At 45.7% G+C, this 15,460-nt stretch overlaps 1 protein-coding gene across 11 annotated transcripts in view; it reads left to right on the top strand.

Annotated features, from left to right (window-relative positions):
* UBAP2 (ubiquitin associated protein 2) overlaps positions 1–15,460 on the top strand; it is a 553,760-nt gene that overhangs the window by 297,489 nt on the left and 240,811 nt on the right. For all 11 annotated transcript variants that reach the window (XR_004538612.1, XM_033935342.1, XM_033935354.1 and 8 more), the window contains one exon: positions 15,199–15,421. Coding sequence is in view for 10 of the 11 variants with exons in the window: in XM_033935342.1 (XP_033791233.1) it covers positions 15,199–15,421 (223 nt within the window). In the remaining variant the exon portion in view is untranslated. The remainder of the gene's footprint in view (positions 1–15,198; positions 15,422–15,460) is intronic.

Raw genomic sequence — 15,460 nt, 5'->3', positions numbered from 1 at the left:
TGTCAATCGTCAGGGGGGCACCAAGAGCACTCAGGTGGCGCAGGAGGCGGCTCGGCTCATGGTTTGGGCGGAGTCGCATCTTCTGGACATCTCAGCCTCTCACATTGCCGGGGTAGAAAACGTTCAGGCGGACTTCCTCAGTCGTCACTTCTTGGATCCGGGAGAGTGGTGTCTCGGCGCCGTGGTGTTTCAGTTGATAGTGCGGGCTTGGGGGCAGCCCCTGATGGATCTGATGGCCACAAGTGGCAATGCCAAAGTACCCCGCTTCTTCAGTCGTCGCAGGGACGGTCTGGCCGAGGGTCTGGATGCTCTGGTCCAGCCATGGCCAACGGAGGGGCTGTTGTATGTGTTCCCTCCTTGGCCATTAGTGGGCAGAGTACTGCTTCGCATTGTTCGCCACCCGGGGCTGGTGGTTTTGGTGGCTCCGGATTGGCCTCGTCGTCCGTGGTATGCGGATCTGGTGAGGCATCTGGTGGCGGATCCTCTTCCTCTGCCTCGTGTGCGATCTCCTGACGCAGGGTCCCATTCCCATGTTCGACCCGTCTCCCTTTTGTCTTACGGCTTGGCTCTTGAAAGGGGCCGCCTGAGTAAGAAGGGATATTCAGATAAGGTGATCTCTACACTTTTGGGGTCCCGGAGGCTTTCTACCTCTCGGGCTTATGTGCGGGTTTGGCGTCTTTTTGAGGAATGGTGCCGGGCGCGGGGAGTGGTCTCTTTTCGCGCTTCCCTGCCTCTCATTCTAGAGTTCTTGCAGGATGGCCTGGATAGAGGCCTAGCTTGGTCTTCTCTCCGGGTTCAACTGGCGGCCCTGTCGGCTTTTCGGGGGCTGGTGACAGATCAGCATTTGTCGGCCATTCCTGATGTGATTCGCTTTCTTCGGGCGGCCAAGTTGCTCAGGCCTCCCATTCGGCCCTCGATTCCCTCTTGGGATCTCAATCTGGTTCTCTCGGTTCTGGTGCGCCCGCCTTTCGAGCCGTTGGATGGCTGTTCTTTGAAGGACCTTACGCTGAAGTCGGTCTTTTTGGTGGCCATTACTTTCGCTAGGCGGGTTTCTGAGCTACAGGCTTTCTCTTGTAGGGCTCCCTTCCTGGAATTTTCGAGGGAGCGGGTTGTTTTGCGGCCTGTTCCTTCCTTTCTGCCGAAAGTAGTTTCTCCTTTTCATGTCAATCAATCGGTGGTCCTCCCGGTCTTGGGTAGTCGGGAGGGTTCTTCTGAGCAACGGCAGCTGCGCAAGTTGGATGTCGGTTGGGTCCTCCGCGCTTATGTGCAGCGGACCCGGGATTTTCGGAGCTCCGATCATCTCTTTGTCCTTCTGGCGGGTCCTCGTCGGGGGGCTGGAGCTTCTAAGGCTACTATTGCGCGCTGGATCAAGGAGACGATTGCTTCCGCTTATCTTCTGAGTCAGAAGCCGGTTCCGGAGTTTCTCAAGGCTCATTCCACTCGGGGTCAGGCGGCTTCTTGGGCTGAGTCATCGCTCGTGCCTCCGGTGGATATTTGTAAGGCGGCGGTTTGGTCCTCCTTGCATTCATTTGTTAGGCATTATCGGGTAGATGTTCAGGCGTGTCGGGACGCGGTGTTCGGTGAGCGTGTTCTGGTATCGGCCCTTCGGGGGTCCCGCCCGTGAGAGGGACTGCTTTGGTACGTCCCATTCATAAAGATTAACCTCTACTGGTCTGGAGAGTGCTAAAGAAGGAGAAATTAGGTTCTTACCTGCTAATTTACTTTCTTTTAGCTTCTCCAGACCAGTAGAGGTCCCCACCCTGTCTGTTGTTGTTGTTGTTGGGGCTGTTTCGCGGGCAGTTTTTGTTTTTTGCTGCGGGTTCTAGTATTTTTCTAGGGCCGGAGAGAATTAAAGAACAGCGGCTGTGGCTCGGTTGGCTTAGCTGGCGAGCTGTGGGGACATTTTCCTTCGGGTATTTCTCCTCTGCATTTTCCAACAGCATTTGGGTATGTTATTTGTTACTCCTGTTCGGAGTATTGTTTTCTTTCTGTTTTCCAGTTCTTGGTTCTGCTTGGCTATTCGGCAGACTGAGGGAAATAGAGAAGGGAGGATAGTATATACTGTCCCAAAGTTTTGTTTTCAGTCTCCACCTGCTGGTCATGATTGGATATATACCCATTCGTAAAGATTAACCTCTACTGGTCTGGAGAAGCTAAAAGAAAGTAAATTAGCAGGTAAGAACCTAATTTCTCCTTCCTATTAGCCTTACCTCTTCCTATGCACCCTAGCATCCTTCTAGCTTTCGCCGTCACCTTTTCAACCTGTTTGCCACTTTAAGATCATCACATACAATCACACTTAAGTCCCGCTCTTCTGTCATGCCCATAAGCTCTTCACTTCCTAATCTGTATCGTTCCCTTGGGTTTTTGCAGCCCAAATGCACGACCTTGCATTTCTTAGTATTAAATTTTAGTTGCCAAATTTCAGACCATTCTTCAAGGTTCGCCAGGTCTTTCTTCATGTTATTCACACCATCCGGCGTGTCTACTCTATTGCAGATTTTGGTATCATCCGCAAAGAGAGAAATCTTAACTGATAGCCCTGCAACAATATCGTTTATAAAAATGTTAAAAACAACAAGCCCAAGAACAGAACATTGAGGCACACCACTGGTAACATCTCTTTCCTCAGAGCGATCTCAATTGATCACCACCCTCTGTCGCCTTCCAAGTTTTTTTAAAATATGCTTCCTAAAACTTGTCAAAGAAGTTAACATCAATCAAATTTTCAAAATTTTAAAATTTAAGGGGAACATACTTAAGACTAAGCACTAACAGGACTTAAAGAAACAACCAGAGAAGAGGGGAGAAATACAATATATAATTGGAAAGAAAAACATTAAAGGTTAGTACATGAGGGGGAAGGGAGGATGCTCTTCCTTCAGTCATTTTATTCCAGGGGGAGGGAGTTACATATTGAAGGAATCTGTATATAAGAAAGTTTTTTAAAGTTTATTTTATTTTATATTTTTTTAATTCTTTATATTTTCAACAGAATTTACAAGAAAAAGAACTTCTTGTTATAGAAATACAGTAGAATAATCCTATATAATAAAACGCTAGCCGCGCATGCACACTCAGACCTGCGTGATCTGTAATCCCTGATCCGTAGGTCCGTGGCCAGAGTGTGTATGTGGCGGACAGATCGGGAAAGCACAGCACAGCCGGCGACTCCCCCCCTCCCGCCCTCACTCACTGCCAAAACCACCACCTCCTCCTTCTCGCCGGCTCACCCGCTTTTAAATGAAGAGAAAAGCGCTGCATCGCACTAACGCTGGCTTTGCTGTCTTCTGTCCACTGCGGCCTGCCCTCTCTGACTACTTCCTGTTTCCGCTAGGGTTGGCCGCAGTGGATAGAAGACGCCTAAGCCAGCGGCTATAGCCACCGATCTCCGTTCCTCCGGGGGGGGGGGGTCTGGGAGGAGAGGGATCGTGGCCACTCAGCGCCCCCGAGGAGCCCAGCAACTTTCCGCTGCCCAGGACCCGAGTCATTTGCCGTCCCCCCTTTTCCCTTACCGCGGGCCCGACTGGCGATTTAAGCAGCATGTTCAGCAGTCTTCACATGCTGCTTCGGGCCCTTCTACTGCCCTGATTTGCTCCGGATGTGCCAGAGTAAATCAGGGCAGTAGAAGGACCCGAAGCAGCGTGTGAAGACTGCTGCACACGCTGCTTGAATCGCCATGTGTAGTCGGGCCTGCAGGAAGGGAAGGGGATGGAATGGGGGGGCGGCAAAGGACTCGGGCCCAAGTTTGTAGTCGCGACTGTGGGAAGGGAAAGGGGGTAGAGGAAATGCTATGCTGCTGCACAGGGAACTGGTGTGGGGGGAGGGAAATAGAAGGGGGAGGGAATGCTGTTTTGCACAGTCAGAGGGAGGAAGAGAGACAGAAAGACAAGAAGAAAGACACAGGGGCAGGTGCACAGGGAACTGGTGTGGGGGGAGAGAAATGGAGGGGGAGGGAATGCTGCTTCGGACAGACAGACAGAGGGAGGAAGGGAGACAGAAAGACATAGGGGCAGGGAGATATACAGAAAGACAAACAGACAAAGGGGGCCAGTGACAGAGACATACAGAAAGAAAGACAGCAGGAGTCGCGTCAGGAGGGGTGCGGGATGCCGCAGAGGGAACTTTTCCAATGGGTGCAACTGGGCGGCTGTCGGGAGCCTCTGATCAGGAGCAGAGCAAGGTAAGTGTATCATAGGGATAAGAAGGAGGAGGGGGGGAGAAAAAGGAAGGGACGCCTACTGCTGGACAGGGGGAGAAGGAAAGAGGTGCTGATGGACAGGGGGGGTGAAGAAAAAGGAACGGAGGCCTAATGTTGGACAGGGGAGAAGGAAGGTGCTGCTGGACAGGGGGGAGGTAAAACAAAGGGAGAAGGGCTGCTGCTGCATAAGAAGAGCTGTGAAGGGGTGGTGGTGGACACAGAGGAGGTAAAAGGAAGGGAGAATGGACAGGGGGAGCAGGCAAGGGGTGGTGATGGACAGCCAAGGAAAAAGAAAGACAGAAAGAAAGAAAGCGGCTAAGGAGAGAGAGAGAGAGAGAGAAATAAAGAGAGACACACACACATATATATTCTAGCACCCGTTAATGTAACGGGCTATAAGACTAGTGTTAACATAAATCATCAAAAATTAACAAGCGGAATAATTATAAATCCTTCCTTAGACCACAATGATGATAATAAGGGGAGTACAGCCTGTATAATAGGAGAGAAAAAATCAGAATGCATAAAAATTAAAAAGTAAGGCTTAACACTCTAACTCAAAAGTTTGCTACCATTAACTCATTGCACCTGTGTATACTTCATCAAGCTATCTTTTTCAGCTCCAAGAAAGATTTTAACTGATCTGGGAGAAAAAAATACATACTTAATTTGTGTGTGCTTTATGATACATTTACAAGGGTAGGCCAGAAAGAAAGATGCACCCAGGGAATTACTTCTTGTCTTAAAGACAAAAACTGTTTCCTTCAGGGGTGGGATGCAGGCTTTTTGGGGTGGGACAGACCTTCAAGGGGGGGACAGGCCTTCAAGGGGGACAGGCAGGCCTTTATTAATAATAATTTTATTTTTATATACCGCCAAAGCCATAGTAGTTCAAGGCGGTTTACAATAAGAAGAGCTGGACAGTCATCGAATAAAATAACAATGAAGTCTTTGAATACATGAATATTTGTAGGGAGGGGGAGAGAGAGAGAGTAAAAGTCACAGTGTTGTGAAGTAAAAGGCTGCTAACTTTTCTTCACTGGGAATGTCCAATGTGATGGAAAAAAAACCCCAAATATAAAAATAAAAACCAAAAATATTACATTGTATATTCCAAAACAAATAACTTTTTATTCTAGTAATTAGTATTATAGCAGAATTTGTCAAATCAAAAATAAATCAGTTCGGACATATACAATGGAGAGAAAAAAACCTCATACCAACAGTGCCGGTATCTTTCTGTAAGCATGGCGTAGTTTCTCTAAAGAGACTCTGCTAGAGCATGGGGGTTTTATACAAAAAGTAGCTCTTTCAAGTAAGACCTTCCCCTGGCTATTATGTACCACCCTATTGGATAATCCAAATGCCTATCTAACTCCCTCTCCTAGTCCATGCCTCCATTCTTCCCTGGGGAGCCCTGGACAGGCATAGCTTCTACAACTTTCTTCTTCTTGAAGTTTCCATTCTTCACATGGGTACAACATCAAATTATCAGTTCTTAGGTTCCCGGATGGAGTGTTTTTTGTTGACTTGCATTTTCCTTTCAGCACTGTTCATTGTCTTCCCAGCACTGGTTAGTGTCCTTGAGAAACTCTTCACAGCAAGAAATCTACACACTCACATGCCACACATTAGCATCTCAGCATCTGAACTGAAACCAGTTTATACAAGCCCATGACTAACAACTTCAGTAAAATGTAGTAATAGGTCTCACAACCTGTAAAAGTCTCCCATAGACTCCTGTCATCCATCTCAGTAGGGACTTCGAGTACATGTAAATAGTATACAGGGATAAGGCTTTAAGAGTTCTTGGTTATAAATCGGTTAAACAGGTTGGTTTTAACTAGTTTTCTGAAGTTGAGATAGGATGAGGAGTGTTTGATGATGTTGCCTAGCCAGCCGTTCTATTGACTTGCTTGGAAAGCAAGAGTTCTGTCGAGGAATCTTTTGTATTGGCTGGTTTTTATTGTAGGGTGGCTAAACATATGTATTCTGTGTGTAGGCCTGGTGGAACAATCCAATTTAAAATGGGAGACCAGGTATAGGGGGGCCATACCAAGAATAGATTTGAAACATAGGCAGGCAAATTTGAACAACACTCTTGCTTCTAGGGGCAGCCAATGAAGTTTTTAGTAGTAGGTTATGTGATCCCATTTTTTATACTGAAAATCAGTCGCACTGCCGAATTTTGTATGATTTGGAGTCTTTGAATGATTTTCTTGAGAGATCCCAGATAAATGATGTTGCAGTAGTCGAGCAGGCTTAAAATGGAGGATTGCACCAGAAAGCGGAATGATGCTCCGTCGAAATACTTTCTGATGGTTCTTAGTTTCCATAGTGTTGAGAAGCCTTTATTGATCAGTAACTCTGTGTGAATATCTAGGGTGAGGTAACAGTCCAGAGTCACTCTCAGAATTTTATGGAATCGACAATAGGGAAATTCTGACCGTTCAGGGAAATTGAAGTATCTTTGATTTTGTCATTCGGGTTCACCAGGCCTTCAAGGGAGGGGGGACAGGCATTCAAGGAAGGGGGACAGGCCTTCAAGGGGGAAACAGGCCTTCAGGGATGGTGGCACAGGCCTTCAGGGGGGACAGACCTTCAGTTGAGGGGAGCCCTGGTGTAGAAGTACACGGAGAAAGGGAGGGAGGGAGGGAAGGGGGTTCAAAGAGACATGGGGGGGGGAAGAAATAATGGGTCTAAAAATAGAGGAGAGGGAGAGAGATGACACAAAGGATGGTGTGGAGGGGGGACAGAGATACTGGATAGGAGGGTAGTTGGGAAGAGAAAGGGAGAGATGGTGGACCCTGGGGTGGTGGGAAAGGAGGGAGAGATGCTGGATGAAAGGGTAGTTGAAAAAAGGTGAATCTGTGGATGGAGACGAAAAAAAGGAAAGATGCCAGACCTCCGGGGGAGGGAAGGGAAACGGAAGGGGAGGACAGAGATGGCAGATGGATGGTTAGCCCGGAGAAAGAAGGAGACCCTGGCAAGCAAGTTATCAGAAGACAACCAGAGCCTGGGACCAACAAGATTTGAATATTGACCAGACAACAAAAGGTAGAAAAAATAATTTGTTTTGTTTTGTGATTACAATATTTGAAAAGTGTATCCTGCCAGAGCTGGTGTTAGACCGCAAACGTGAGCTAGGATTTAACAGAGAGAGTAAAAGTCCTTTTTGTTTTTTTTTATTTTGTTTAGACCACAGTGCCAGTGTGGTTAGGAGAAGCCAAAGGGGGTGAAGAAGCTATAAAATAAACCCACCAGGATGTTTGAAAAAAACACCCAATTGGGCAGGAAAATCGAATCGAAAAACCAATTCTAGGCTGAATCGAATCAAAATTTTTTTTCCCGAGTCGAGCAGCACTACTGTGTTATATTGAGATGTCTGGGTAGGAAACCCTTTGCTACTCTGAGATTAAAAGTCTCTGCAAGCAGAGGGACAATCTCCTTCATGAGCAGTTTATAAAACTCAGCTCACGGTCTATTGGGGCCAGGTGCCTTCCCCAAAGGCCCACTCCGAATAGCCCAATCAACTTCATCAGAGGAGATAGGCATCTCCAGGGAAATATGTTCCTTGTTATTCAGTCTTGGCAAATCCAAACTGTCCAGATAAACAGCTTCATCAAAGCCATCAGGTTCAGGAGAAGTATACAAGGGCCCTAAAAATTGGCCCATTATTTTACAAATGTTCTTACTTTTATGATGTAATATCCCTTGAGAATCTTCGTAACGTGGTAATAATGCCCGTCTGCTCTGCCCTAGGGTTGTCCAACTGTGCCAGAGGGCGGCTGCTTTTATTGGCAAAACGGTACAGTTGAAATTTATAGTAAGCTGAGGCTTTTAAAGCTTCTTGATAGCTTATTTAACGCTTACTGCGCCTCTAGCAATGGCACTTTAAGGTGCAACATCCCAGAAATGCCAAACCGCTTCCACAAACTAGTTACCCTCTGTTCTAAATGTGAGATTTCATTACGCCTCGCCCGCTTCTGGTGAGCTACATAAACTAAGATGTCCCCCTTAATACTGCTTTCGTCGCCTCCCAGTAAAGGATAGGATCATCGCGGTATTGATATTCTTTCCATTTCTTAAGAAGGTACTCCTGAAATCGTGTGTCTCTATATAAATAGCAAGGAAATCTCCAATTACTCCGCCCTCCCCTAGGAGCCCCCCAGCACCCAAGCATGATCCGATATCTCCACCCCCTCACCTCCTGGAGCAACTAGCAGATCATCAAAATAAAGTCTATGCTAGAAAGGGTGTCATGTGCCCAGGAGAGATAGGAATAGTCCCGTTCAAAAGGGTGCAGCAATCGCCACACAACCACCATGTTTAAAGTGGTAGAGAGCAGAGAAGGTCCCGTAATTGTCTTAAATGTCTCTCTACCCACCGCGGATAAGCGGTCCAGTAAGGGGTCTGGAACTTCATTAAAATCCCCTCCCAAAAGCATGGGTACCTCCCTAAAGGCCAAAAGCTGATTACTTAAATGCCTAAAGAGCCTGTTGCTTGGATTGTTAGGCACATAGATGTTACAGATGAGTAAAGGTTTACCATTAAGAGTAATAGAAACAATGACATAACATCAATTGGGACCCCATTCCACCTGGTGAGTCTCTAGTTGCATCCTTTTCCATATCAAGATCGCTACCCTCCCCCCATTTCTTGTGCACAGCTGGGGTCTCAAAATGGCACCCCACTCACCATGTACACAACTTGGCGTGCTCCGCTGAGGTTAATATGGTTTCCTGCAAAAAATCTATGGTTGTCTGAGTGCGGTTCAGCAGCTGTAAAATTTTAGAATGTTTGATTGGAGAGAGTATGCCACCCCACATTCCATGATGTTAATTTAAAGTCCACAACAAGTTGAAGCAGAATTCTCTCTCTGGAATACAAAGAAAAAATAATGCCACAATAGGCGTCCCAGCCAGCACCTCCCAGACCAATCCTTACCATATGGGTTACCAAGTCCTATGCACATTTGAAAACCAACCCTCCCCAGCTCAATCTACCATCAGAAAATCCTTCAGCATCACCCCTATTCCTCCTCTCTCACCCTCCCCCAAAGAAAATCCCTGCACCAATACACCCTCTACAGAGGCAATTTTAAACCCAATTCATTCCTACAGCAGCCACAACAGGCTAAACACAACGTACCCCCACTGACAACAGCATCGAGGAGGTAAACAGGAGACTAAAAAAGCAAAAATCTTGCCCAACCATACTAACACGCACTCTTCCTTCCCAAACAGTGCGCCCTAACTCACACAATCCATACACGCAATCCCCAATAGGAGAGCAGAAAGCTAAAGGTGCTGCACAACAGGGGCTGGCACCATCCAGGCCAACACGCAGAAGGGAAGAAAGAGAGAAAAGAGGAAAATTAAAAAGATTCAGAGTCCCTTCAGTGCAGTCCTCCATGCTCCAGGTCAGTAGGGAGCCAGCCCCAAAAAGACAACGGGTGCCAAGCAGCTCCATTCAGTGCCAGATGATCACAGACTGTGGTCATAGTAACATAATAGATGACGGCAGATAAAGATCTGAATGGTCCATCCAGCCTGCCCAACCCTACCCACTCTTTAAATTACTGACTTAATATTTTCCTTCTTAGCTATTGCTGGTCCAGAACCTAAAGCTCTGCCCGATTCTATGCTTAGGTTCCATCTACTGAAGACTCCATCAAAGCTCACTCCAACCCATCTAAACCATCTCAGCCATCGGAGCCCTCCTCAGCTCATCCTTAACCAAACAGCCATATACGGACATAGACCATGCAAGTCTGCCCAGTACTGGCCTTAATTTTTTCTGATTCGAGATCCTCTGTGTTCATCCCACGCTTTTTTTGAACTCTGTCACCATTTTCCTCTCCACCACCTCCCTTGGGAGTACATTCCACGCATCCACCACCTTCTTCATAAAGAAGAAGTTCCTTACATTGCTCTTGAGTCTACCATCCCTCAACCTCAAATTATGTCCTCTGGTTTTACCATTTTCTTTTCTCTGGAAAATAGGTTGTGAGCCCACTGAGACAGATAGGAAAAAAAATGCTTGAATATCTGAATTAATTCATTTAAATTTAAAAATCTAGATATAGTACATCATCTGACTTACCTGTACAAATCATTGGTGAGGTCCCACTTGGAATATTGTGTTCAGTCCTAGATGTAAGAAGATTTGAAGTGGTCCAGAGGAAGTTAGCAAAAATGATACCTGGATTGCGCTGAGAGACGTAGTGAGAAAAGTCTTGAATACCTGAATATGTATACCCTAGAGCAGTGGTTCCCAACCCTGTCCTGGAGGACCACCAGGCCAATCAGGTTTTCAGGATAGCCCTAATGAATATACATGGAGCAGATTTGCATGCCTGTCACTTCCATTATATGAAAATCTCTCTCTTGCATATTCATTAGGGCTAGCCTGAAAACCCGATTGACCTGGTGGTCCTCCAGGACAGGGTTGGGAACCACTGCCCTAGAGCAGGGGTGTCAAATGTCAGTCCTCGAGGGACGCAATCCAGTCTGGTTTTCAGGATTTCCCCAATGAATATGCATGAGATCTATTTGCATGCACTACTTTCATTGTGGGGTGGTAGACTCAGGAGGAATGTTAGGAAATACTTTTTCATGGAGAGTGTGGTTGATACTTGGAATGCCCTCCCTAGAGAGGTGATAGAGGCAGAAACAGTGACAGAGTTCAAATATGTGTGGGATAGACACAAAGGATTCCTGAATAAAAAGAGGATAGTATTGGCACAAAACTCTACAGATGAGGAGCTATAACTTCATTTATGAAGAGCAGGAGTGGTGCTTAAATGGAAGCCCCAGCAGTGAAGCCAATGCCAGATGAACTTCTACGGTCTAGGTCCAGTATGTGACGAGACAGATCAAGAAAGGCTGGAGTTAGCTTGTACAGCGACCCCAGCGGTGGGACAGTGTGGCTGATGCTTGTGTCCCATGTGCTAGAACAGTAACTAAAGAAAGTCTTAAAGCATTTGTTAAATATTCAGGCTAGCAGACCTCAGAAGCACCCTACTGTATGTCTATCATCTTCAAAGAACATACAGATCAATTGGCACCCATGGTCGTCATAGGCCTCTATAACATGTTTTTGGTTTTTTATATATATAAGTATAAATATTTGAAATATCAAAAAGTATCAAAAAGTACTCATCTTTCATCTACGCGGGTGGGGGTAGGCACTCCGACATAGACTATGTTTCGCCCCGAATGGGCTGTATCAAGGAAAATCCCCCTTATATCCAACGGCTCATGCTTCCCGCAATAGATTTTTACCTCAGGCCTATTGCGGGAAGCATGAGCCATTGGATATAAGGGGGATTTTCCTTGATACAGCCCATTCGGGGCAAAACATAGTCTATGTCGGAGTGCCTACCCCCACCCGCGTAGATGAAAGATGAGTACTTTTTGATATTTCAAATATTTATACTTATATATATATAAAAAACCAAAAAAATGTTATAGAGGCCTATGACGACCATGGGTGCCAATTGATCTGTATGTTCTTTGAAGATGATAGACATACAGTAGGGTGCTTCTGAGGTCTGCTAGCCTGAATATTTAACAAATGCTTTAAGACTTTCTTTAGTTACTGTTCTAGTGCTTTATATTTAAAGAGGTCTAAAATATTTGAGCCTGATATAGTGGACTTGTGTCCCATGTGCAGCACTATGGATCAGCAGCAAGAATGCACATTTTTACCACATTCATATAGTCAGAGTACAGGTCTTGCCTCTCTCAGGGGAGAGGGAACTTGGCAACTAAAATGAATAATTACTGAATTGTTAGTTTAACATTGCTTCAGAAACGAATGTGACTGTTGGGCAAACTGGATGGGTTACTGTGTAACCCTGAAGTACATACAGAAAAGAAAGATGAAGATTTTGGATTGACCGTTATTTTCTTGAAAATTTTCAGAAAGCTCTCAAATGTGCAGTATATGCAAACAGAGCTAAGAATATTATAACAAAAAAATTCAGCAGTGAGTGGGTAAAAAATTCCAAAAGATAGAATAAAAAGACTGTTAGCTTCCTACCAGAAATATTTAAAAGCTGTAATTGTTAATAAAGTAGTTATTACAAGGCATTGAAAGGGTGTCCAAACTTTTTATCTGCCATATTTACTGTTTTTCTATTTAAATAATCTGTAAACAAATATCCGCAAATGCTGGTTAAGAGTGGATAGCGTAGCTGGTTTTAAGAAAGGTTTGGACAATTTCCTGAAGGAAAAGTTCATAGTCTGTTTTTGAGAGAGACATGGGGGAAGCCACTACTTGCCCTGGATTGGTAGCATGGAATGTTGCTACTTTTTGGACTTTTGCCAAGTATTAGTGACCTGGATTAGCCACTATGAGGATGGGCTACTGGGCTAGATGGACCATTGGTCTGACCCAGTAAGGCTATTCTTATGCTGTTTAAAAGGGCAGACAGAATAAAATGGAAAGGATAATAGCCACACAGCAGGGGAATTTTAGAACATTTCAGGATATTTGGGAGCCATTAACAAAATATTGTAATGATTTAATATTTTTTCCCCTTAAATATGCATGTCCAATGTGGGGGGAGGGGTATTTTGGTCTTCTTATTAAGATAAGGAATATGGGGATGGGGATTATTATATGTTTTCTTGAGTTTAAAGACTGTTATTGAATAGGGGGGAGGGGGTGGTAAATTCTGATATGGATTTTAACAGAATATTAAGTGTTGTATCTGAGTTTAAAATGTTCTGTATGCTGTTACACTTATTGTAAGTTTTTAAAAATGAATAAAGAAGTAAATAAATAAATAAAAGGGCAGACAGATAAAGGTAATACTTTTTCTTTGTATTGGGCCTCTGAGCTCTACCTTTAGTCATTGGTGTTCCCATATGTTACAACTTTTGGCTATGGAAAGTATGCAATTATCTGATTGGGACACTAGACAGGGCCGCCAGTTGCTTATTATTTGGCAGCCCTTTTTGGTACTTTAACCCCACATGCCCGCAGTCGCATACTACTTAGCGTTCCCTGATTTGTTTCCTTGCAGTTTTCGTGCATATATTTTTGTAGACAATTAGATAAGGAACCTTATGTGCACTTAAGTATTTAAAAATACTAAAGTAAGAAAGATTATTTAAAAGTTTATTGTGAGTCCCACTAGATGGTAAGTACCACTGTTTAGTGCATCTGTAATACTGCTGCAGCAAAGTTTTAGAGCCATCAAAAAGAAATTTTGTAGATTAAATTCCTTGCTTTTAGACAGTGACATGCAATTATGTCAATAAATGTTACTACGGCTCATAGTCATTCGCGTGCGAGACTTCAGCGCGCCGACATTGCAGCACCGACAATTCGGCGCAAGACCCCAGCGCGCCGCCTAAAAAATGACTTTTAAAGAGCTCAGACGCGGGGTGTGAGTGGGAAACCCCCCCCAGTTTACTTCATATTCTTCGTGCTGCCTTTGGGGGGGGTTGGAACCCTCCATTATAGAGTAAACTTAACTTTTTCCCGATTTTTTTTTTTTTTTTTTTTTTTTTTTTCTTTTTTAGGAAAAAGTTAAGTTTTCTCTATAATGTGGGGGGTTCCATCCTCCCACCCCCTCCCCAACGGCAGCGCGAACAGTCTGAAGTAAAGGGGGGGTTCTCCCCACACCCCCCGTCAGAGCTCTTTAAAAGTCACTTTTTAGGTGGTGCGCTGGTGTCTTGCGCCGAATTGTCAGCGTGCTGCAGTCTCGTGCGCTTTTGTCACGTCACCGTTACTACATATCCCTTCCAATGTGACGTACTCCAAAACAGTTCAGCCACTTGGGCACTCGGGCTGATTCTGTATAGGACTCCAGTCTCGGCAGCCTTGTAAGAAGCGGCTGAGAATCACACACCGGTGTCCTATACAGAAATGCATTTGGCTTAAAGAACAGACGCATTACCTCCTCCTCCCCCGCCCCCGATTCTGTAACCAGCGCCAGTTAGAGAATCACACCTGCCAGATCACAAATATAGGTGGCTCAACTACCTATCTTTGTTGAGGGATCCCTTGCCATCAGCTGATGGCAGCAAGGGAATCCATGACCAGCTGAGCCAGCAGGGCTTCTCAAAGCTGCTGCTCAGCTAATTGGAGGGGAAAATATCCCTGCTACGATCAGCTAAGCAGACAGTGACAGAGGACCCCTCAACACCCACATCCATGAGGCAGGAGGACTGCTCACTCACTCCTGTCTAAACCCCCCCTCCCCTACATACATATCCTATTGAAGGGACCTTAGGTATCTGGACCAAGCAGGTTCTTAGGCCCCTCCCTGGTGCATCACAGGATGCACCGGGAAGCGGAAGACCCACCATTTTAGAAGAGGCGGGCCTGCCAGCAGGAGGGAGTGGGCATTCCCCTTAAGGTACTGGGGGGGATTTGGGGGGTGTTGGGGGTTCAGGGGATTGACAGAGTCAGTGGAATAAGGGAGTGGGCATACCTCCTGCCGATTGGATGTGAGGGGCTGTCAGGGTGTTAGGCACTGCACTGATGTGGGTGTTGTGGGGGGTCCTCTGCTGCTGCCATCTCAGTTGATCTCAGCAGGGGTATTCCCCCTCAACCAGATCACACCTGCAGCACTCCCCGAAGCTGCTTCGGGAAGTCCTGCTTGCTCAGCTGATTGGGGATCCCCTTGCTGCAATCAGCTGAGCCGGTGGCGGCATCTACTTTTAGGAGTGAAATATAGGTCAGCATTTTGCGAGCTTACATTTTAGATGTCTGTTGCAGCATTAGAGAGATGCCTAGGGATGCATAAACTCACCCATGGCCACTTTCGGGCAAAACCACGGCCAGCCTTGGGCAATCTTAAGTGTTACTACACATCTTTCTAAACCTGTGACAAATGCCCACAGTGTAGGCTTCCTGTCCCAACTGGCTGCCAGAAGGCAGTAGGACGCCTACCGCTGCCTACAATCGGGACGCCAGTTTGCAGAATCAGCCCTCAGTATGTACAGACAGCTTTCAATAATATGTCTTCCTTCTTTTAGTGAGCCCTTGAATACCTCTTTGACAGTATCCAGTACTGTGCAGGAGCCAGTCTATGCTGCTTCAGTTATCACTTCTTCCAGTCTATCAAGCTCATCCCAGAGTACTAGCTCTGTAACCACATCATCCACCACAACTTCTTCCTATGATCAAACTTCTATGCATAGCAGGATATCATACCAAAGTTCCATGCCTCCAACGGAAACAGCACCTATCACTGTTGCTGTGAGTAGATTTATATATCCTTCGCATGCTTTAGTGCTT

This window comes from Geotrypetes seraphini, chromosome 1 (assembly GCF_902459505.1).
Source record: "Geotrypetes seraphini chromosome 1, aGeoSer1.1, whole genome shotgun sequence".
Lineage (NCBI taxonomy): Eukaryota > Metazoa > Chordata > Amphibia > Gymnophiona > Dermophiidae > Geotrypetes > Geotrypetes seraphini.
Note: the sequence above shows the minus strand (reverse complement) of the source record. Positions and strands in the feature narration are given on the sequence as shown.